This window comes from Oryctolagus cuniculus, chromosome 19 (genome assembly GCF_051225735.1).
Source record: "Oryctolagus cuniculus isolate XC-2025 breed Fujian yellow rabbit chromosome 19, ASM5122573v1, whole genome shotgun sequence".
Classification (NCBI taxonomy): domain Eukaryota; kingdom Metazoa; phylum Chordata; class Mammalia; order Lagomorpha; family Leporidae; genus Oryctolagus; species Oryctolagus cuniculus.
This window is the reverse complement of record NC_142885.1, coordinates 7179969-7202944: the sequence shown is the minus strand read 5'-3', so window position 1 is coordinate 7202944 and position 22976 is coordinate 7179969. Positions and strand designations below refer to the sequence as shown.

Sequence of the window (22976 nt, the reverse complement as noted above, 5' to 3'; positions counted from 1 at the left end):
CACAACCCCACCACACGACAGAGAGGACAAGCTCTCTCCAGCCACTCCCAACACTCAGACCAACCCAAGCCCCAGCTCCACGCTCAGAGAAGGACGGGTACGTGAGCCCACATCAAGCTGTAACACGGATGAACCTGAAAACCGACTCGTGCCGCAGGATGGGTGAAAGTGCTGCGTGCGAGAGAAGCCAGACGTGGGGGGCCCCGTAGTGCAGGACACCGCTGGGGGCACAGGCATGGACAGCAAGCAGAGCAGTGGCTTCTAGGACTTGTGGGAAAGGAGGGAATGATGGCTGTTAGGCATGAGGTCTCTTTCTGAAGGAATAAAAATGTTTGAAAATTAGATAGAGGTGACACAACTTTGTGAATATACCAGAAACCACCCAATGGTATGCTTTAAAAGGGTGATAATTATGTGAATCACAGCTCATGGCTGAAAGAAAGAATAATTTATTACCAAACAGAATAAAGAGTCGCAGTCCCTCTGCGAGAGTAATACAGTGCAGACCAGCAAAGCAATTGCTTACAAATCTGACAAGAAACCTACTAGACAGTTTTTAAGTTAAAGGGGCAGGGGGAGTGGCGCTGTGGCACAGAGGATAAAGCTGCCTCCTGCAGCCCTGGCATCCCATATGGGCACTGGTTTGAGCCCAGCTGCTCCAAGTCCAACCCAGCTCTCTGCTGTGGCCTGGGAAAGCGGTGGAAGATTGCCCAAGTGCTTGGGCCCCTGCACCCACGTGGGAGATCCACAAGAAGCTCCTGGCTCCAGATCAGCCCAGCTTCAGTCACTGCGATATTTTGGGAGTGACCCAGTGGATCGAGATCTCTCTCTCTCTCTGTTCCCCACTCCCTCGCCTTTCAAATAAGTAAATTTTTTTTTTTTAAAAAAGAGGTAAAAATGTAGCAGGGGAGAGGTAGGGGAAACCAGTAAGAAGCATCTGGAAGGGTAACATGCTTCTCTCCGTGGGAGGCAGAAAACCCACGGAGGGCAGGCATGCGGCCCAGTGGTGAGGATGCCAGCTAATGGGTTCAATTCCTGGCCCTGGCTGCTGACCCCAGCTTCCTACCAATGAAGCTCCTGAGAAACAGCAGCCAAGGCCCACGTAGTTGGGTCCCCTCCAACCACCTAAGAGTCTCAGACTGAGTTTCTGGCTCCTGGCTTTCACCCAGCCCAGGCCTGGCTGTTGTGGGCATTTGTGAAGCGGACCAGCATATGGGAGTCCTCTCTGACTGTGCTTTTCTGCCTTTTTTTTTTTTTGAATAAATAAAAATAGAAAAATAGAATCTGTTAAATGGGATAGAATTATTTGAAATATCATTTGTGCTGGGACTGACACAGCCACAGTCCATGAAGGGCAAAGTTCTCTTTTCCGAATTGTGCACAGTGAGTGGGGCTCACGGGATAGCCACAACGGGGCCACTAGTTTATTTTTCCTATAAAACTGGAACAGCCGTAGGACTCTAAGCAACACTTCAGTGCCAGATAATAAATATATGTACTACTGATGTACCACAGAATTGTAGGAAGAGTGTCCAAAAATAGAATATGGGACTTCAAGGAAACCTGTCCACAAACTCAAGTCAAAAAGCAACAACCCTGTGACTGCAGAACCACACAGTTTCTTCACAGGCAACACTGGTCTCAAGTAGCCCCCAAACAGGATGTCTGGCTGCAATTAGGAGAAACATGAGAAACCTGACCCCCTCCACGTAAAACGCCGAAAACAAAATGCTCGAGACGCACAAGAATGTGAAAATCACCAGTCTTAGGAGCCTTCCACTGATCACAAAAACTGTTTCAGGATATATAATTATCTTCAGCTACAGAGCGATGATAAGTACTTGGTACGCGTAACAGACGGTTGAGAGGAGATGCAAAGATTTTACAGCAATTATATTAAAGCAGATAGGATGCAAATTTGAAATCTGATTCAACTTATTTTCAGCCAGTCTAGATTCTGAACTCTTCGGCTCTACGGTAGATGTATGAACATGAGAACTACTGAACAAATCTAAGCGAACCAGGCTTTCTTTTGCATAACACTGCTGTCCTTTTTCCAGTGCAAACATGAGCGACACCTTCTTGCCGTATTTTAACACTAGGAAGGCTCAGTCCCCGGGGTTCTCCCACTTTGCTGCTTTCTGCCTCCTGCTAAAAACGAGGCGCCAGGCTCACATGCGCTCTCTGGTTACCTGGTGGGCTCCTGCTCCTGAAAGGGAAAAGCTGAAACGCCTACTGGACTAGTCACAGGCAAAGTTAATCCTTCAGAATGGAATTCAAATCAGTCATCTGAAAGGGAGACTCCTAGATCCTGTTGCCATTTCTTGAATACTTTTGTTGAGTGTCATTTTTTTTCCCACCCTGCCCTTTCCTTTACTGAATTTTCATACAATGAGTTTGCGGCGACCATCACCGGATATAACAACAACAAAATGTTACAGCTGGACCCTGTATTAGTTTCAGCTGTAGTTAAAGCTTTTTTTTTTTTTTTTTTAAGCCAATACCAAAGCGCTGAGGGAGGGAAGAAGAAAAAGGGAGACTTATTCCTGAGAGATTTAAGGGTTTGTTCATCCAAGGACCGGACAGCAGCAGCAGCTCTCTCCCTCCCTCTCGTATTAGGGAACTATAGTTTGTCTAAGTTGTCCAATTCTAAAGTTCATTTCTTTAAATATATATATAAAAAAAAAACCTTCACCAAATATTAAAATAAAACCCTTACTACATTAAGCCAGATAACTAATCACTTCCACATGGGTGTTGTTCTTCCAAACCACTGTGTGTGTCTGCTCCAAGTTCACCCACACACATATTCCACTGACATCTGAGCCATTCAGTTACTCCTTTTGGTCACCAATTTAATCCACATTTACCAAAAGAACAAGAAAAATGAATGTGCCTCTGACCTTGAATCACGTAGATATTTGGGTGTTTTTTGGTCAGCAGTTAAGACACCAGAGTCCCACTTTCGAGTATCTTTCAGCTTCCTGCTGACCGAGACTCTGGGAGGCAGTGTTGACGGCACAAGGATCCAGGTTCCTGACACCCCCGCGTGGGAGACCTGGATTGAGTTGCTGGCTCCCAGCTTCAGCCCAGCCCCAGCCACTGAGGTCGTCTGGGGAGTGAATCAGTGGATGGGGGCATGCGCTCAAGCCTGCCCTCCTGCCCTCCTCCTCTCGCATCTTTGTCTCTCAAACTATTTAATGACATAAAAGAAACCAAAGTACATATCTCTCCTGTTTATATACATATATAACCTAGTCTACAGGATGCAAATAACAGTATTGGGCAACCAGTCTAGACTCATCAAAAAAGAGGGAAAATTTTAAAAACTAAATCTTTAAAAAAATTTTATTTACTGAAAGGCAGAGCGACAGATAAAAGGAGGGAGAGAGGGAGAGAGTGGAAGAGAGAGGGAGAGAGAGGGAGAGGGAGGGAGAGGGAGGGAGAGGGAGGGAGAGGATGGGAGAGGGAGGGGGAGGGAGGGAGGGGGAGAGAGAGAGAGAGAGAGATCTTTATCTGCCACCTACTGATTCACTCCCCAAATACCCACTAAGTTCAAGACGGGCAAGGCCAAAGCCAGGGGCCAAGAACTCCATCCTGGTCTTCCACACGGGTGGCAGGAACCCAAGTACTTGAGCCACCATCTGCTGCCTCCCAGCACATTTCCAGAAAGCTCAGCCAGAAGCGAAGGCAGGACTTGAACCAGGCACTTCAACGTGGGATGTGGGAATCTCAAGCAGCCGCTTAACCTACGATGCCACAACAATGCCTATCTGTCAAATCTAATATTTTTTTTTAAGATTTATTTATTTATTTGAAAGGCAGAGGCAGACAGAGACAGAGAGAGGTCTTCCATCTGCTGGTTCACTCCCCAACTGGCTGCAATGGCCAAAGCTTCACAGATCCGAAGCCAGGAGCTTCCTCCAGGTCTCTCACATGGGTGCAGGGGACCAAAGACTTGGGCCAACTTCTACTGATTTTCCAGGCCATAGCAGAGAGAGCTGGATCGGAAGTGGAGCAGCCGGGACTTGAACCAGCGCCCCTACGGGATGCTGGCACTGCAGGCTGCAGCTTTACCCACTATGCCACAGCACCGGCCCAGAAATCTAAATCTTAATTAGAGCCTAGATAAGAAGAGTTATAAAAAGCATTCTGAAAACAGTTGGGGAAAGCAGAATTTTGAGAGTGTACTTCAAAAAGTTTGTGGAGGGGCATCACTGTGGCCTAAAAGGGTAAGCCTCCACCTGCATTGCCAGCATCTCATACGGTCACTGGTTCAAGTCCTGGCTGCTCCACCTCCAATCCAGCTCTCTGCTAATGTGCCTGGGAATGCAGCAGAATATGGCCCTAGTTCTTGGGCCCCTGCACCCACGTGGGAGACTCAGAAAAAGCTCCTGGCTTCAGCCTGGCCCAGCTCTGGCCATTGAGGCCATCTGGGGAGTGAACCAGCGGATAGAGGTCTTTGTCTCTCTCTCTGTCTCTCTTTTTATATCTGTCTTTGAAATAAATTTTTTTAAAGGTTTGTGGAAATGAAAAGATCTTGTTGCAAAAAAAAAAACAACTTAAATCAATACATAATTTCATGACAATGTGTTTTTCATGAACTTTTTGAAGATACTATGCATGCACGATCTCAAATGTTTTGTTTTTTTTACAACAAAATAAACTTATCTTTTCATTTAGTTTTCCAAACATTTTCAAGTGCCCTGGTATGTGAAATGGCATTATCAAATTACTGTTAGTTTCTGTTAAGTATGATAATGTTTGTGATTACTTAGAAGAATGTCCTTAGGAAACGAATGCTAAAGTATTTAGGGGAAAAGTAACATGCTTTCAACCAGTTTAGCCACACACATGCAGAAGTTCCAATATTAAAGCAAGAGATGGGACCAGTTCAGAAGGTTAAGCCTCCACCTGCGTGCACTGGTTCAAATCCTGGCTGCTCCTTTTCCAATCCAGCTCCCTTCTAACGCACCTGGGAAGGCAGTGGAAGATGGCCCAAGTCCTTGGGCCCCTGCACCCATGTGAGAGACCTGGGACAAACTCCTGGCTCCTGGATAAGGCCTAGTCAAGCCCTGGCTGTTGAGGCCATTTGGAGAGTGAACCAGTGGATAGAAGATTTTTTTTTCCTTCTTTCTCTGTATCTCCACCTTTCAAAAAAAATAAACAAATCTTAAAAAAAAAAAAATTTAAAGAGAGAAAGCCAATGTAGCAACATGTTAACAATTGATGAGTTTAGTGACAGATACATGGATGTTCCTTGTACTATTCTTTAAACTGTTCTGTAGATTTGAAATCTTCCAAAATACAGAGCTGGGGAATAACAGACGCAACATTCATCCTGCAGTGATCAGTTATTCCTGAACCCTGCTTTGTGTTAAACACGGACAGGGGCAGTGGGTTAAACACAAGCATCCCGCATGCACGCCAGTTCAAGTCCTGGCTGCTGGCTTCTGATCCAGCTCCCTGATAATGTGCTTGGGAAAGCAGCAGAGGATGGTCCAAGTCGTAGGCCCCTGTACCCACGTGGGAGATCCAGATGAAGCTCCTGGCTTCAGCCTGGCCCAGACTAGCTGTTGCGGCCACTTGGGGAGTGAACCCACAGATGGAAAATTGATCTTTCTCTGTAATTCTTTCAAATAAATAAATCTTTAAAAATAAACAAACATGGGCCGGTGCCGTGGCTCACTAGGCTAATCCTCCACCTAGCGGCGCGGGCACACCGGGTTCTAGTCCCAGTCGGGGTGTCGGATTCTGTCCCGGTTGCCCCTCTTCCAGGCCAGCTCTCTGCTGTGGCCCGGGAAGGCAGTGGAGGATGGCCCATGTCCTTGGGCCCTGCACCCCATGGGAGACCAGGATAAACACCTGGCTCCTGCCTTTGGATCAGCGTGGTGCGCCAGCCGCAGCGCACCAGCCGTGGTGGCCATTGGAGGGTGAACCAACGGCAAAAGGAAGACCTTTCTTTCTCTCTCTCTCACTGTCCACTCTGCCTGCCAAAATAAACAAACAAACAAACAAACATGGACAGGCAATGAAAGGGCTTAATATCTTATGACTCAGAGTCCTATAAGCCTGCTGGTTTCTAATAAACTCATTTTTTTATTAAAGATTTATTTATTGGCCGGCGCCGCGGCTCACTTGGCTAATCTTCCGCCTGCGGTGCCGGCACCCCAGGTTCTAGTCCTGGTTGGGGCATCGGATTCTGTCCCGGTTGCTCCTCTTCCTGTCCAACTTTTGCTGTGGCCTGGGAAGGCAGTGGAGGATGGCCCAAGTGCTTGGGCCCCTGCACCTGCATGGGAGGCCAGCAGGAAGTACCTGGCTCCTGGCTTTGGATCAGCGCAGCGCACCAGCTGTAGTGGCCATTTGGGGGGGTGAACCAAGGGAAGGAAGACCTTTCTCTGTCTCTCTCTCTCACTGTCTAACTCTGCCTGTCAAAAAAAAAAAAAAAAAAAGATTTATTCATTTATTTGAAAGGCAGAGTTACACAGACAGAGAAGAGGCAGAGAGAGAGAAGTCTTCCATGCACTGGTTCACTCCCCAGATGGCAGCAACAGCTGGAGCTGTGCCAATCTGAAGCCAGGAGTTTCTTCCAGGTCCCCCACCGGGGTGCAGGGGCCCAAGGACTTGGGCCATCCTCTGCTGCTTTCCCAGGAACATCAGCAGGGAGCTGGATTGGAAGCAGAGCAGCCAGGACTCAACTGGCACCCATATGGACTGCGAGCGCTACAGGCCGGGGCTTTAACCCACTGTGCCACAGTGCCAGCCTCTCACGTGGGTTAGAAATGAAAGCTTGGGGCAATCAAGTGACTTACACAAAGTCACAAAGCTAGAAATGACAAAGCTAAATATTTACTTACGAATATATCAACACCAACTACAACAATCAAGTTCAAATGATTAAACAAACTTATGGACACATAGAAATTCTTGGCCCAAAACATTAGAGTTCACTATTTCCTGACTTAAACTAGGCGAACTGTCTGAAATATCCTCAGTGGCTGCTCTGACGCAGCAAATAGGCAAAAATTCTGAAATCCTAATTCCCAAAGACCACAGACAGAAAAGGGGCCCTCCAATCCCACAGAACTAAGGTATTCAGAAAGGAATGGCTGCGTGGCTATCCCCAGCAAGATCTCTACCCAGAAAGTGTGGCATGACGACGCCTGGCTCAGCCAGAACAGGCTGCCCACCCCGGTGCATCCAGTCACTGGACGGAAGTGACAGCCAGGAGGAAGGGAGGGAGGGTCACTGGGAAAAAGGAGCTTCAGCTTCAAGTCTCATAAAATCACGGACTCACACCCTCAAAGAGCCCCTCCTCCCACGTGCGGTGTGTCGTCCTCACGCCTGGCTTTGAATCCCCTTCACCAGCAACAGCGGGAACGGCCCTGACTCTCAACAACTTGTAATTAAGGAAATGATGCTCTCGTACGATGCTCCCAACACTTCCCGTCTTCAGTACACCCAGCTACTTTTGACCCCTGAAACCCAGATAAAGACACCCAGGCCAAGCTCCTGAGGTTCACATACTTAGGGCAGGAGATGTCCGACCACCATTCAGGCAGTGGACGCCAGGCAAGCTCCCAGGCAGACCTGCACCAGACCTCAAGGGCTAGGCATGGGGACTTTTCTCTGAGGAGCACGAGTCTTTTAAACACCTTCAACTTCTACAGGGAAAATGGAGTCAGGGAATGCAAGTTTTACTGTACATCTAGCCAAGACACTCCTCGAACGGACGGCCTTCACCGTCTTTACTGCAAGGAAGCCCACTCCTCACCAGGACCCGGGACCACCACACCTGACACTTAACAGGAAGACTGACAGCACGCCCGACTCCTCTGCAGTGACAGGGAAAGGGGGTGGGGGTGGGGGGACAGAGGCCACATAACAGAGAGACCTAAACCTTAAAGCCAAATGTCCAAGGACGAATAGCAAGCACAGAACCCAGGGGAAGTATCTCAGCTATGTTCTTTCCAGATTTAAAAAAAAAAAAAAAATCAGCCATGTTGTGCATATTCAGCCAAATTTTCAGGCTCTTGAGACAGAACCACCACTGGGGGAGCCAAAGGAGGGCAGAACACACGGCGCTAGTCCGGGACTCTCGGGGGACAAGCAAAGCCCAGCTGTACCCCGAAAGGAAGGAAAGGAGGCATCCGATTTTCTTGTGTGGAAACGGGAACAGCCATCTGACCTAACCACTGCTGCAAACGAGAAAAAGCTAACAAGCTTGAGAAACCCATTACTTCGGGAATCCATGTGTGCAAGTCCCAGGAAAATGCCACATTTTAGAAGAACACTCCTCCAATGTTAAGATGGTCCTTACACAAGGCAATGAAAGACATCGTTTTATTCTCCAAATGCTTCATGCTCTCCAAAGTGAGGTCACACTCTGAATCAAAGCCTGCAATCACTTGTCCCCCGCGCTTGGGAAACATGGGCTCGTCATGTGAACAGGCCAAACATTTGAAAGACACTGAAATCCTCCAATTTTCCCATACTCTAACACAAACAAAAATGGATTCATTTGTCTCATCTTCTCTCAACTCCAAAAAATTTTAATCTAATTAGTGCGACTTGGAAAAGGGCATTCGTGATCATTTTCTTTGACTTCCTCTCTGCTAAGAACTGGAGGAAGTCCTTCCTAACAGGAGACTAAATTGCCAACGTCTGCCACTTTCGAACGCTGTGGTTTTCTAAATAGTTGTGTTAAAACAAACGTAATCATCAAGGTTTGCCAAATGAAACTATTAATGTTTTAAACGTATGAAAATACAGTATTTATTTTATATAGCAGGAGAAAGTGTTAGTCTCCAAAAGAAAACATAACCAAGTCCAGCTCCTGAAACAATAAATATATATATATACACTTAACAAATATTTCTGCAAGAGAAAGACGCTTTTCTCTGGAGGCGAGATCCTCCATGAGTGTGAGAGGCTGCAACCCACCTGCAGCTACGGTCGGTGCAGGCCAGGAGCCTCCAGCTCCAAGCCACAGGACGCCCTGCTCAGCCATTTGAGCGAGGGTACCCGTGGTCCCAGGACACAGGGAGGCTCCTGGGTGGGAACCTGGCAACAGCATCAAGAATGTAGTTGGCCATCCTCAGCATGTGGGCTTAGAAGCGGGCAAACCTGAGGGACCAGCCTGAATGGAGGCTGGTTGCCCACTGAGGCCCAGCGAGGTCTCATGTGAGAAAAGGAGCCATCCTCTCCTTCTAAACATGAGGAGAACGGACAGTGTCCCAGGGAGCCCCTCTGTCAACTGCCCTCGACAGGGGCCAGACTTGAGTTACACACTCACCCCCCCATCAAACATAAGGGGCGAGGGCCACGCCCACCTGCATGGCCCCCCTTGGTGATAAGGACCCTTCTCTGATGGGCAGAGATCTGAACCAATCACAGCTCTGTGAACAAGGAAAGGGGGATGGATGTGCCGACAGGGGACCAGTGGCCTCATTCACAGAGTCCAATATGGCTGTAATGATGACCACAACAGTTCTGCAATGATCAACAGAGATACACAGTCAGGCAAGGTTTCCGCCACCCCCAAAAATATCTATATCCTACTACGCCATTTCAAATCAGAGGTTGTTATTTTTCAAGGAAAGGGGGTAAAAAAATCTATCAGTCACCCAGTACTTAAATCAACTATAGAAATAGCTAAATAGTTACTGCTTTAATTAGCCTCATATTATCAAACTGTGGTTTTCAAGGAACCTCCAGAATGTGAAATTATAAATGCAACCCAGATGTTCACTAAAAAAAATGAAAACAAGATTGTTTTTACTTCATAGCAACCAAATAGGTCAACCCATTTCCTCCTTCAGAGAATTCTCAGAGGACCGCGGACTCCACTGGAAGAGCACATGTTTCGTACGCATCTGTCCACAGAAAAGGAAACGGCTGTCCAAAATAAATGGGGAGCATCGCATGTTCCCAGGAAGAGCGAGCTAGAAAACTGCAGGAAGGCTGTGTCTACACACGGCCAAACATCTGGATGCAAACCGGGGAAGAAAGTCACCGGAACCCAGACACTGGGAACCAGTGTTCAATCATCAAAATACTCAGTTTTATAGCAAGCTGCTGACGTTTATTAATTATAGGAATACATTTTCCCAAAAAGGTAGTTAACAGCAGCACTACTGGGAGCTTAAGGAATTTTTATTTTCTCCTATTTGAACAGGGCTCCTGGTGACTTACTGGGCAGTAACTGAGTAAATTTACTCTGTGAGAGTAAGTTACAAAATCTTCTTAGCCAACTGAACGGACTCAGGTGAGTCTCTAATATTTACGTAAGACCAGAAGATATTCATCTGAAATAAATGCCTGCTGAAATGGCTCCAATTACAGAACACGACAGATCCTCATGTCTATTCTACAGTGTCATCCTGGGACTTTAACTACAGAAAGTCTGTAAGTTGGTTAATTTTCAAAGTCAGGGTGGAGAGTCACGTACTTCCTACCCTCATTTAAATGATTTACTATTTCCCCACAAACTCAAAATTATTTACCGTATTTTCAGCAGTTTTTAGGGTCCTCTAGTAAAGCTGTTTAAGCTTCGTTTCACTTCACAAGTTTCAACAGTCCTACATCACAAACTGAGAAACCTACCTCCAAAGGACTAATTTCTTAAAACTAATCCACTTAAGTTACATTCACTAGAATACGAACAAACAACAGCATCAGGAGTCTAATACTGAATGACTGTCGATCTATCACGAGGCAGGTGTTTGGCCCAGCAGTTAAGCCAGCAGCTGGGGCGTCTGCAGCCCCTGTTTGGAGCGCCTGAGTTCAACACCCAAGTCCAGCTCCTGACTCCAGGCTCCTGCTGCTGCAGGCCCTAGGAGACACCGGTGATGCCTCAAGTAGTTAAATCACCGACACCCGTGTGGGGAACACAGATGGAGTTCCCAACTCCCAGCTTCAGCCCCAGCTGCCATCTGGGGAGTGAACTAGTGGACGGAAGCTCCTCTGCCTCCCTCTCAAATAAAATGTCAAAAATGGGGGGCGGGGGGGTAGTATTTACTGGAGAAATGCTTGTTTGCAAAGCAAACACAGCTTTCGCTTACCGGCTCCAGCCACTGTGGCTCCCCTCTAGGCCAGGCTTCCGCCTAAGGGAAGATGCACCTTTCCCCTACTCGCTCTCACCTCTCCCCCAAAACGCTCTTCCTTAAAGTTACCAAGACCAGCAGACACTTCCCCATCATCAGGTCAGGCCGCCTCTGCAGAGCATTCAGCACAGCAGACCACTCTCCTCTTTTAAAGAGATTCATTTATTTGAAAGGCAGAGTTACAGAGAGGAAGGGAGAGAGAGCCATCTTCCATCCGCTGGTTCACTCTCCAGTGGCCGCAACAGGCAGGACCGGGCCAGGCCAGAGCCAGGAGCCAGGAGCTCCAGCCGGGTTTCCCATGCAGGTGGCAGGAGTCCAAAGACTTGGGCCATCTGCTGCTGCTTTCCCAGGCGCATTAGCAAGGAGCCGTATGGGAAGTGAGGTAGCTAGGACGCACACCAGCAATCATATGGGATCCCAGTGTCACAGGCAGCAGCTTGGCCTGCTGCCCCGCCACCTCCCCCCTTAACTTCTGTGATGCCACACAACCCCCACCATTCCCAACCTCACTGGTCCCCCTTCTTCAGCCCCTTTCTGTGCTGTCCTCAGCCCTGGGAAATGAAATAAAATCTTCCCAACATTTACCTTCTACCCACACGGGTCTTCTGGTGGCAGAACACCACAGCCAACTGCATGCCCAGCATCTCCACGTGGACACGTCACGCTGAGTCCAATTCTCAATACCAAAACGGAACTCCTGCGAGGCCGCTTCCAGGAAAAGCTGACTCGCTCACTGCCGACCAACCCTTCTGCCAAGAACAACTACAAAGCTGAGCAAATCAGGAGAAACGTCGGAAGGCATCAGGGCACTACCAACCCCGACAGGTCTCGGAGGCCAGGACCCAGACAGGAAAGAGGTACAGAGAGGAGCACCCAACCTCCGGAGCTACTTTTCTGAGGCTTTTCCCAGCTCACAGCAGAAGCTGGGAGCCAAAATACTAAACAAAAAACTGCAAACCTAGGGTCAGAAGAATGTCCAACAGTTCCCATGCCCTAACTGTCTGCCAGTCTCTGCAAGAAGACAGCCAGCCTCGACCGGCACTGTGGTGCACCGGTTCGAGTCCCAGCTGTTCCACTTCTGATCCAACTTCCTGCTAAAGCACCTGGGAAAGAGTGGAAGGTGACCTGAGTCTTTGGACCCCTGCACCCACGTGGGAGACCCAGATGAAGCTCCTGGGCTTTGGCGCGGACCAGCCTTGGTCATTGCGGTCACCTGGGGAGTGAATCAGCGGGTGGAAGATTCTCTCTCCCTCTCTCTCTGTAACTGTGCCTCTCAAATAAACAAATATTAAAAAAAAAAAAGCCAGTTTTAAATGATCTCTAACTTTTCATACATTATCCAGAATTTAAAGCTTACTAAGCACATCCTAAACACATAACTGAAAACCAAAATAGAATAATACGACAGGATGATCAATGATAAACAAAATGATAGGATCATAAAATAGATCACAGAACTCACAGAGCATCCTAACGATGGAGTCATCAGACATGGACTTCACGGTAAATATCAGTCTAATAGTACAACACTGAAGTTAGCTGACAAGGTGGGTATCAGCAGAAAATTGGAATCTCACGGGTAAAGAACACTGAAAAAGACAGTAACTCGGCAGACAGGTGGACAGCAGAGCCGAGGAAAGGCTGAGTAGTGGAACACAGGCCAGAAGGAGACAGACTCAGTGAAACATGGAGAGGAAGGATGAAGAACAGAGAAGAGGCTAGGCAATGGGACAGAGAACACAGCTGATGCACATGGCGTCAGAGCCCCCATGCAGAGGGACCAGGAACGCGGCAGAAGCGAAGAAAGAAGAAATACAGATCAGGAACTCTCCAAAGCCCATTTAACACCAAGTCTTGTCACAGCCCTACCAAAAGGAACAACAGTACCAACCCCAAGCATGACAGTTTCAAAGAAATCACATCTGGACACATCATAGTAACAGCTGAAGACCAAAAGGCAAAAACAAATGGGGGGCCGGCTCTGTGGCACAGCGGGTAAAGCCGCCGCCTGCAGTCCTGGCATCCCATATGGGCGCAGTTTGAGTCCCCGCTGCTCCACTTCCGACTCAGCTCTCCGCTATGGCCTGGGAAAGCAGTAGAAGTTGGTCCAAGTCCTTGGGCCCCTGCCCCCACGTAGGAGACCCAAAGGAAGCTCCTGGCTTCAGACTGGTGCAGCTCCAGCCGTTGCAGCCATCTGAGGAGTGGACCAGCAAATGGAAGACTTCTCTCTGCCTCAGCCTCTCTGTAACTCTGCCTTTCAAATAAATAATTAAAAAAAAAAAAAAAAAAAAAAAAAGGATCCTTAAGAGGCTGGGGAGAGACACAATAACTTCAAAAGAGCAACAGTAAGACTGTCACAGCTGATTTTTCAAGCAAGAAGCAAGGACAGCTAGAAGGCAATGAAACGCGTGACCCCTTCAAAGCACTCCAAGTCAACTCCAGGGGCGGGCACTTGGCACAGCGGGAAAACGCTGCCTGAGATGCCTGCGTCCCCTGTGGGAGTCTCAGTTCTGCTTCCAGCCCAGCTTCATGCTGATGTCCATTCCAGGGGGCAGCAGAAGATGGCTCAAGTACTGGGATCCTGCCCCCCACATGGGACACCCATGAGTGCCACGCTCCTTGCTTCGGCCTGGCCCAGCCTCAACCACTGTGGGCATTTGAGAAATGTACCAGTAGCAGATGGAAGAGCTCTTTGCCTCTCAAATAGATAATTAAAAAAGAGAAATTCACTTGATAAGCTGCATAGCCAGTGAAAATATCCTTCAAAAGTGGAGGCAAAAACATTTTGACCAAAAAACTAAAATAAAATGAAACCCTCAATATGATTCTCTTCTTTTCGCTCAGCAGCACCACCAACCTAATCACAGAGACCTAGAGTCCCCTGGGCTGGAGCAGCTGGTCAAGGTAGGACGTGAGGACAGGATTCCAGGTAGGGGAGGACAGAGCAGACCCGGAGAGAGAAATGCATGATCTGCATGTTCAAGGGACCACTCCAGCTGTGGTATAAACGAGGGTGGCACCAGGGCAAACTCGCCAGGGCAGCTCTAAGAATGACACCGCTCCGTAACACCTTAAGTATTCTACTTAAAAAATAAAGACTGGGGCCAGCACTGTGGTGTAGTGGGCAAAGCCACCACCTACAGTGCCGGAATTCCATATGGGTACTGGTTCAATTCTTGGATGCTCCACTTTGATCCAGCTCTCTGCTGTGGCCTGGGAAAGCAGTGGAGGATGGCCCAAGTCCTTGGGCCCCTGCACCTGCGTGGGAGACCCAGAAGAAACTCCTGGCTCCTGGCTTAGGATAGGTACAGTTCTGGCCATTGTGGCCATCCGGGCAGTGAACCAGCAGATGGAAGACCTCTGTCTCCGCCTCTCTGTAACTCTGGCTTTCAAATTAATAAATACTAAAAAAAATAATAACGCCAGGCCACTGCCTGCGGTATCAGCATCTTAGCTGCCCCACTTCTGATCTGGCTCCCTGCTGATGTGCCTGGGAAGACAGGGGAAGCTGTCCCAGCTGCTTGGGCCCCTGTGCTCAGGAGATCCAGATGAAGCTCCTGGCTCCAGCCTGGCCCAGCACTGGCCACTGTGGCCCTATGGAGAGTAAACCAGCACATGGGGGGATTCTCCATGTGCCCCACCTTCTAACTCTGTGTTTCAAGCAAACACATCTTAAAAAAAAAAAAAAACCAAGAACAACAGAACATGAACAGCTATTGTAGTAAATCTGAGCAGCAGGAACATGAGTGATTGTTTCCTCATTTTCTGCACTTTTCTGTGTTTTTATACAGATTTGCTTATTTGCTCTATGTATGTCCTTCCTTCTTCTGTCACCCTAATCTGCCCAGCCTGCGTAATAACCACTTGAACCACCCACCCCAGCAATTCCCCTGTGCCCTCCCCCAGTCAACTCCAAGTCCTCCAGCCCCCTCACCCTCCTCGAATCGGCTCTCCACTCGGCAGCAGGGAACACTCTTCTCCAAAAGGCAGGGACGCTAAGTGCTAAGTAAGGACCTAAAACCCAAACACTGGAGTTCGACCCACGATTCCATGACTGACTACCTATGTCTTAGCTTCCCTGTCTGTAAATTGTGATAATATGACAAAGAATAAAGACCTGTAGAACACACATGACAGAACCTGGCCCAGAGGGCAGGCAATATGCAAGTATTAGCTAAAATTATTGCCATGTAAATCCCATGTCATTTGCCTGTTTAAAATCCTTCAGCTGCTCCACGCACTCAGAATCGAATCTGAATTCCTAACCTACAGACAGCAAAGGCCTGCAAGGCCCCCGCCTGCCCCCTCCCTCTTCACTCTGTTCCAGCCACAGAAAAGTGCTTTCCATTTTCCAAACACACCTGCTCAGATCCGGCCAGCTCAGGGCTCTCCCCAGGTCACAATTCCTATAGGCTGAACCGGAAGGGCCATTTCCTCAAAAAGACTGTCCCAGGCCACACAGCTTTCCCTAAACCTCACCCATCCCACACCCTACCCCACAACTTCCCTTAACACATTCAGCCTGTTCTGCAATCATTTTATGGGGCTGTTTGCCTTGCTGTCCGCCTCCCTCTCTGAACACAAGCTCTGTGAATGCAAGACATTCCTCTGCCTTATTCGCCGCTACAGCCCTCGTGCCAAGCACAGCACCTGGCAGTTGGGAGAGAGGACTTCAGTATTTGAATTAATGTCCGCAAAAGAACACACCCCAAGCCTTAGCTACAAGACTCTATCCTGTCCGCTTTTCAAGCAGTGAAAAGTGCAGTGGCAAATGTATTTCAAAACATCACATTGTACCCCATAAATACACAATTCTTTGCCAATTAAAGATAAAACTGGGAGGAAAAAGTGCAGTGGTTAATTGAAGATTTATCTGAAAGACAAAGTTAGAGACAGAGACTGAATCTTTCCCCTGCTAGTCCACTCTCCAAATGTGTCCAACAGCCAGGGCTGGGCCAGGCTGAAGCCAGGAGCCAGGAACTTCATTTTGGTTCCCCAACGTGAGCAGCAGAGACCCAAGCTCTCAGGCCATCATCTGCTGCCTTCCCAGGCGCATTAGCAGGAAGCTAGACTGGAAGTAAAGCAGCCAGGTCGCAAACCAGCACTCTGATATAGGATGCCAGCATCACTTCAGTGGCCCAAGCCACTGAGCCGCAATGCAAGCCCCCCCCCCCCGACCCTTTAAAGATTTATTTACTTGAAAGTCAGAGTTACACAGAGAGAGAAGCAGAGGCAGAGAGAGAGAGGTCTTCCATCCGCTGGTTCACTCCAGCTGGAGCTGCACCGATCCAAAGCCAGGAGCCAGGTGCTAGGAGCTTCCTCCAGGTCTTCCCACGTGGGCACAGGGGCCCAAACACTTCGGCCATCTTCTACTGCTTTTTTTTCTTTTTCTTTTTTTTTTTGACAGGCAGAGTGGACAGTGAGAGAGAGAGACAGAGAGAAAGGTCTTTCACCCTCCAATGGTCGCCGTGGCCAGCGCACTGCAGCCGGCGCACCGCGCTGATCCGATGGCAGGAGCCAGGTACTTTATCCTGGTCTCCCATGTGGGTGCAGGGCCCAAGCACTTGGGCCATCCTCCACTGCACTCCCTGGCCACAGCAGAGAGCTGGCCTGGAAGAGGGGCAACCGGGACAGAATCCGGCGCCCCGACCCGGACTAGAACCCAGTGTGCCGGCGCCGCAAGGCGGAGGATTAGCCTAGTGAGCCATGGCACCGGCCCATCTTCTACTGCTTTTCCAGACCATAGCAGAGAGCTGGATCGGAAGTGGAGCAGCCAGGACTCAAACTGGCGCCCATATGGGATGCTGGCACTGCAGGCGGCGGCTTTACTCACTACTCCACAGCGCTGGCCCCAAGCCCCCTTTTAACATAGAAAAATTCCCTCAAAAAGAGGGAAACAGCATACTATTTTTTCATGACACTTTCCCGCATTGGCAAAAGTGAAGTTATTTAACTTAACTGAATTTCAAAAAACAAAAAGACATGTTACAGTGAAAAGTTTCCTCCCCACGTAGACATCCCTCAGGCCCATCGACCATCCCAAACAGGTAACCACCGTTACTAGTTCCTTGTTTAACCTTCCGCACAATTTTCACGCATATACAGGAACTTCCTTAAAAAAAAAAAAAAAAAAGTAGCACACAATGCATACAATGTACATTTTCCACACGTGACTTCTGTAACTTGACAAGGTATTTTGGAGATCTTTCTGTATCAAGTCATAAACAGCTCTCTTGTACCTTTCTACAGCCTCATTCACCATCTGGTGTATTACATTATATCTGACCTGTCTCCTGCTGATGGAAGCTCAAACAAGGCAACCAATAATCCTGGATCTAGGTCATCTCACACACATGCGAATGTATCTGCAGGTCAGATTCCTGGAACTGGTATTGTTAGGTCAAAGAATTGATACAGTAGCAATTGTTTTAAAAGACTTATTTTATTTGAAAGGCAGGGTTAGAGAAAGAAGGGAGGAAGGGAGGGAGGGGGGGGAGGGAGAGGGAGGGAGAGGGAGGGAGAGGGAGGGAGGGGAGGGAGGAAAGGGAGAGAGAGGAGAGAGAGCACACTCTTCCATACATTGGTTCTTTCCTCAAACGACTGCAATGGCCAGGATGCGCAAGGCTGAAGCCAGGAGGTTCCTCTGGGTCTCCCACAAGGCTGCAGGGGCCTCAAGACCTGGGCCATCTCCTGCTGCCTTCCCAGGCACGTCAGCAGGGAACTGAATCAGAGGGGAGCAGCTGGCACCCATATGGGATATGCTGGGGTTGCAGGCAGTAACTTTACCTGCTACGCCACTACGCCCACTCCAATTTTTTCTTCTTTTTGAAAGAAGGTCCCGCAAGCTCCAATCCACTGACTTACCCCCCAAATTCCTGTAACAGCCAAGACTGGAAAGGCTGAAGCCAGGAATAAAAGCCAAGTCTCCCATGTGGGTGGCAGAGCACCCCAACTACTTCAGCCATCCCTGCTGCCTTCCAGGGAGTGCACTAGCAGGAAGCTGGAAGTGGAGCAGTGAGGACTCACATCCAGGCGTCCTAATACACGGGATGCAGGCCTCCAAGTGGTGTCTTAGCCTCTATGCCAAACGCCTGCCCCTACACTTGTGATTTTAAAAGGGACTGCCCAAAGCTCCTGGATCTATCAGGGTCTACACAGGCATCCTTTCAAGGATCTGCAAGACAGGGAATATAAGGAATTGGGTACACATGTGATGGAAAAACTGAGAAGTCAAACAGGAAATGGTCAGACAACCCAGAGATAACCAAGAACAAGAAGCTGCTCCCACCACTAGACTGGAAGGTAAAAGCGAGGAGGGGCTGGGCCCAAGGGGCAGCAGCTGGGGAAACCAGGACCTGACGGCGGGAGATGGAGCCCAAAGGACAAGGCAGCCGTCAGGGACCCTGTGGGCCAGAATGACGGTTAGCCTGGTGTCTGCCTTCCTCTTACCGTTCCATCAGCGGCTTCCACTGACCAAACCCAGCCCAAGGGCAGCTGACAGAGGGCCTGGGAAATGCTGCCTGTAGGGGTGAGTCCCTCAGCAGGGGCAGGGCGGGATGTGGACGGGAGCCAACAGCACACAGGGTGCACTACGCCTCCCCCTGCTGGGGTGCTAGGATCATCTGCCAGCAGGCGCTGAGAGAGCCTCACCGACACTCCTGTGTTCAGGCGTGAGGCTAGCACCTGTCCAACAGGGGAAAGGGGGGACTGCAAGCTAGCTTAATTTTTATTTATTTTCTTGTGAGTGAGGCTGGGTGGCATTTCAAGTGAGCACAGGCTTAACTCTCATCTAAACGGGTGGGGGGGGGGTGAGGAAGGGAAAAACCAATTAAAGTTAATTCACCTCATCTGCCAGGGACAGTCCACTCAGGAACATCAGTCAAACAGATGGGGGCAGGGAGCCACACGGGCCGGCCACCTTCCAAGCAGGGACACAGCTCAAGAACCGTTCTAGAAAAACTGAACGGCAGCAAAGCCTCAAAGGAATTAAAAATACCTTAACTACGCTCTGCACACATTACGGAGAACAATGAGTTCTTGTAATCTTGTACCCCCACTCGCTCCCTGTAACTGCCTTCCAGGCATTCACGCCACTAGCCTCCCTCCTTATCTTGCGCCGAAAGAACAAATATTACCACCCTGGACAGCAGGTTCAATCATAGCAAGCAGGAATCAATTTTTATAGTCTTCTTACTTGACCAATATGTTAACCAAAGAAAACAAACAAACCTGTAAATCGTCTTATGTCTCTGCCATAACCACCGTGTGACTGGATCATCCCTCTCTTCAACAAGCCTGAAACTGACCCCCCCCCCATATACCCAAAAACGTTATGCTTTATAATCAGATGGCAACTAAACCGTTCTCTTTCAGAGGCTGAACTTCATCTCTAAAACCATAAATTTTAACACATAGCATGTTTCGAAAAATATAAATATTAATAACTATAAAAAAAGTGAAGTGTTATGTTAACTTCAAGATCTTCAACAATCAAGAGTTAAATGTGAACACTGGGGCTGGCGCTGTGGCATAGCAGGTAAAGCCACTGCCTGCAGTGCCGGCATCCCATATGGACACTGGTTCCAGTCCCGGCTGCTCCACTTCCTATCCAGCTCTCTGCTGAGGCCTGGGAAGGCAGTGGAAGAAGGCCCAAATGCTTGGGACCCTGCACCCACGTGGGAGACCCAGAAGCTCACGGCTCTGGCTTCGGTTCAGCTCAGCTCCTGCCGTTGCGGTCATCTGGGGAGTGAACCGGCGGATGGAAGACCTCTCTCGCACTTGCCCGCTCGCTCTCTCTACCTCTCTGTAGCTCTCCCTTCCAAATAAATAAATCTTAAAAAAAAAAAAAAAATGTGAGCACATCCAGCTTATTCAATAACCACCACATAAAGACTCAGTTCAAATTCTCAAAGATTCTCACTTGAAAGAAATACTTAATCCTAAGATTGCCAAACATATTTTTAAATGTCTTCCACAACGGAAGGAAGGATGATTTTAATAAATCAAATTAATAAAGGCTGAAAGTTGCTTTCCACCACCCACCAAGCCGCTTGGCATCTTAGCAATCAATAAATAACTGTTCATTGTTGAATGAATTAGATGCTGTACTTCAAAACATTCGCCTGCCTATAAGCTGCTTTTTGCCAATCTGAAAGTAATATACGCTCATCCCAGACACCTGGAAAATATAAAAACTAAGAAAATAAAACATCCATAATGTCACCAGCTTTTATTTTGTTTAGAGTATGATGTGTAAAACAACTGCTTATTTTTAGTGGTTATAAAATGTTTCATCTAATAAACTTGCCATAATTTACCTCGCCAATCCCCTACTGGTGGACAGTGCTGTTTTCAATAACTTACAAACAGCTGAAGGCACACAGCTTCGTTCACAAGATTTTTTTTTTTTTTATTTCAAGGTTGTTTGTGATATATTCCCAGAAGAAACGCAAATGGCCCAATTTGAAGACTTCTGATAATTAATACCATCCCTTGCTGTCACGGTCCCAGTCCTCGAGTTCTATAAATTGCTGGAACACAGAGGCTTCCTCCCCCTACCCCCTTACACCTGCTTTTACCTTCACATCTTTCTGCATTTCCTCATTCAGAGTGCACAGAAGCACCTCCCAAATAAAATCGCCAAGCCAGCCAGCTACAAACGTCTAAACACTGCAGGTCGTTTGTCACTCTTCTCTGACAAAGGGAAACCTACCACGACAAAGCGCAATAGGCTGGCGCCCGGCACCCACGGGGAACCCATTACTTAGGATCTGACGCTGCCAGACGGGGCAGCCTGGCTGTAGGAGGGTTTGCAACTGGGCTCCTGCTTGCCACAGCACCCTCTTCCATAAACAGCACACCCACTCGGGCCACAGCAAGAACCACGCCGGGCGCCAACTTCCCACCATCCCAGCCGCGTCGGCTTCTTCCTCCACGCGACAACATCTCCCTCTGAGCCCCACTTGAATTCTAGAAGGCACCTTGATTAACCACTTCATCCTGAAGCATTCAATACTGCTGATTCTTACAGGCAGCTGCTCCCGCAGCCTGTAATTAAGATTTTTTTTTTCTCCCTGAACGCTCCCTTATTACATGGGGGTCTGATGACTCCGGCTGTCAGCAAAAAAAAAAAAAGAGAGAGAGAGATCGTTAGCCAAAGTAGAGAGAGCCTCCACTTTGGGTGCCCCTGTTAAAAAAAAGGGGGGGGGAGGGCAGATGGGCGTTAACCCTTTACTGGCCAAGGCAATGACCCACTCATTCCATCCGAAGAGGGAGGCACATTTTTCTGTCTGTAAAACCTGCTATGCAGAATGACACACAGCAATCTGACTCCACTCGGTCATGTTCAACCACCACGAGGAAGCTGAGGGTCCAGCAGGGACCACCCGGGGCTAGGCTGTGCAGGGCGCGACGCACTTTGGGGGGGAAAAGGGGGTCCCCCCGCCTCGGCTCCTGGCTGTGGCTCCCGACTCGCACCCTCGGCTGCTGCGCTGCCTCGGTTCGCTCTTTCTTTTGCCTACTCTGTAACATTTGCTATTTTATAAAACGCGTGTGCAGACCGGGACCCCAGCTGCCCCGGCCCCTCGCTGAACGCAATTCCAGAGACCACTTCGGACCTAAAGCCGAGAGAAGGGGCACGATCCTCAGCCTGTCCTCCTCTTGTGCCCCTCCTGCAGAGCCCCGATTCAAAACTTTCCCCCTCCCCACTGCCTACAGCTCCCGACCCCCCGAGACACGGGGCTTCCAGGGGGGTGGTCGCACACAGCTGGGGGGCTCCGGAGGGCGTGGACGCCCTTGGCCGCCACAAGCCGGGAAAGGTCGCCCCGCAGGGTCCCGCGCCCCACAACAGCGACCCCCGCGCTCCGACCCGCGGCCGCCCCGGCTCCCCACCCGGACCCCTGCTCGGTGCTGGGTGGTGACCCCGGCCCGCCTCGTCCCAGGAGTCCCCGGCGCCGCAGCCTCGGGCCTCCCGCGCTCGCCAGCCGGCACCGGCGTAGCCCAGGACGCGGTCTCCGCAGGCGGACCCCCGGCTCGGGACCCCCGGCCCGGTCGTCCGCTCGCGCCAACCCACCCCCACCACAAACCCCCGGCCTCAGGCCGCCAGCGGGCCGGCCACACCTCCGACACTTACCGCCGCCGCCCTCGCCACCGCCGTCCTCGTCCATCGTGAAGCCGCTCCCGCAGCCGGCAAGCCCGGGGCCGACGGTCAAGGGGCCGCTAGCTGGGGTCCCTGCGGGAGGGAGCGCGCGGACGGCCGGGCGGCTCCTCAGCGCGCGGCCCGGGTCGCGGCCGGGCCTCCTCCCCGCCGGGCGGGGCCTCGCCGCTCGGCGCGCCGTCACGTGACCGTGGCCCCGCCCCTCCAGTCGCGGCCCCGCCCTTCGGAGCTTGCCGGTCCGGGCGCTGTCTGCTTAGCTGGGGCGGCCGAGACGGCGCGACCCTCGGGGTGCAGGCCCCCTCGTGCGCGCGGCTGGCGGCAGACCTCTCCGCCTTGTGCGGGCCCCGGGATGCACGTGGGGTCTGGAACACGGGGACGGATCCGTTCTGCTGCTACACACCCAAGTGGCCGGGGGGGCGGGGGGGTGCAGGTCGCACGTGCGCTTGGTTTGGATGGGGCAGGGGAACAGCTGGAGGCACCCAAAAGTCAGACCCTCCCCGCTTCGGCCCCCCCACCCCAAGACAACATCAGAATAATTGCAGGCTTTCGGCTTCCTCCGGGGCGGTAGAGCCTCTCTGCTCCTGCCCGGCCGCGGGTGCGCGCTCCAGTTGCTTAAAAGGCTGCAAACCCAGGCCCAGTGGGGCACACCTGAGGTCCAGCCCAGGGAAGGCGGGAGGGCGGGAGGGGGTGGCCGGCGTGGCGTCGGATGCCCTTGG

General features: G+C 50.1%; 1 protein-coding gene across 1 annotated transcript in view; it reads right to left on the bottom strand.

Moving 5' to 3' along the window:
- Positions 1 to 22422, bottom strand: part of CYTH3 (cytohesin 3) — a 106291-nt gene extending 83869 nt beyond the window's left edge. The window contains exon 1 of the mRNA XM_070064377.2: positions 22237 to 22422. Within this exon, the coding sequence (XP_069920478.1) occupies positions 22237 to 22270 (34 nt within the window). The 5' untranslated portion in view covers positions 22271 to 22422. The remainder of the gene's footprint in view (positions 1 to 22236) is intronic.
- Positions 22423 to 22976: the final 554 nt, after the last annotated feature.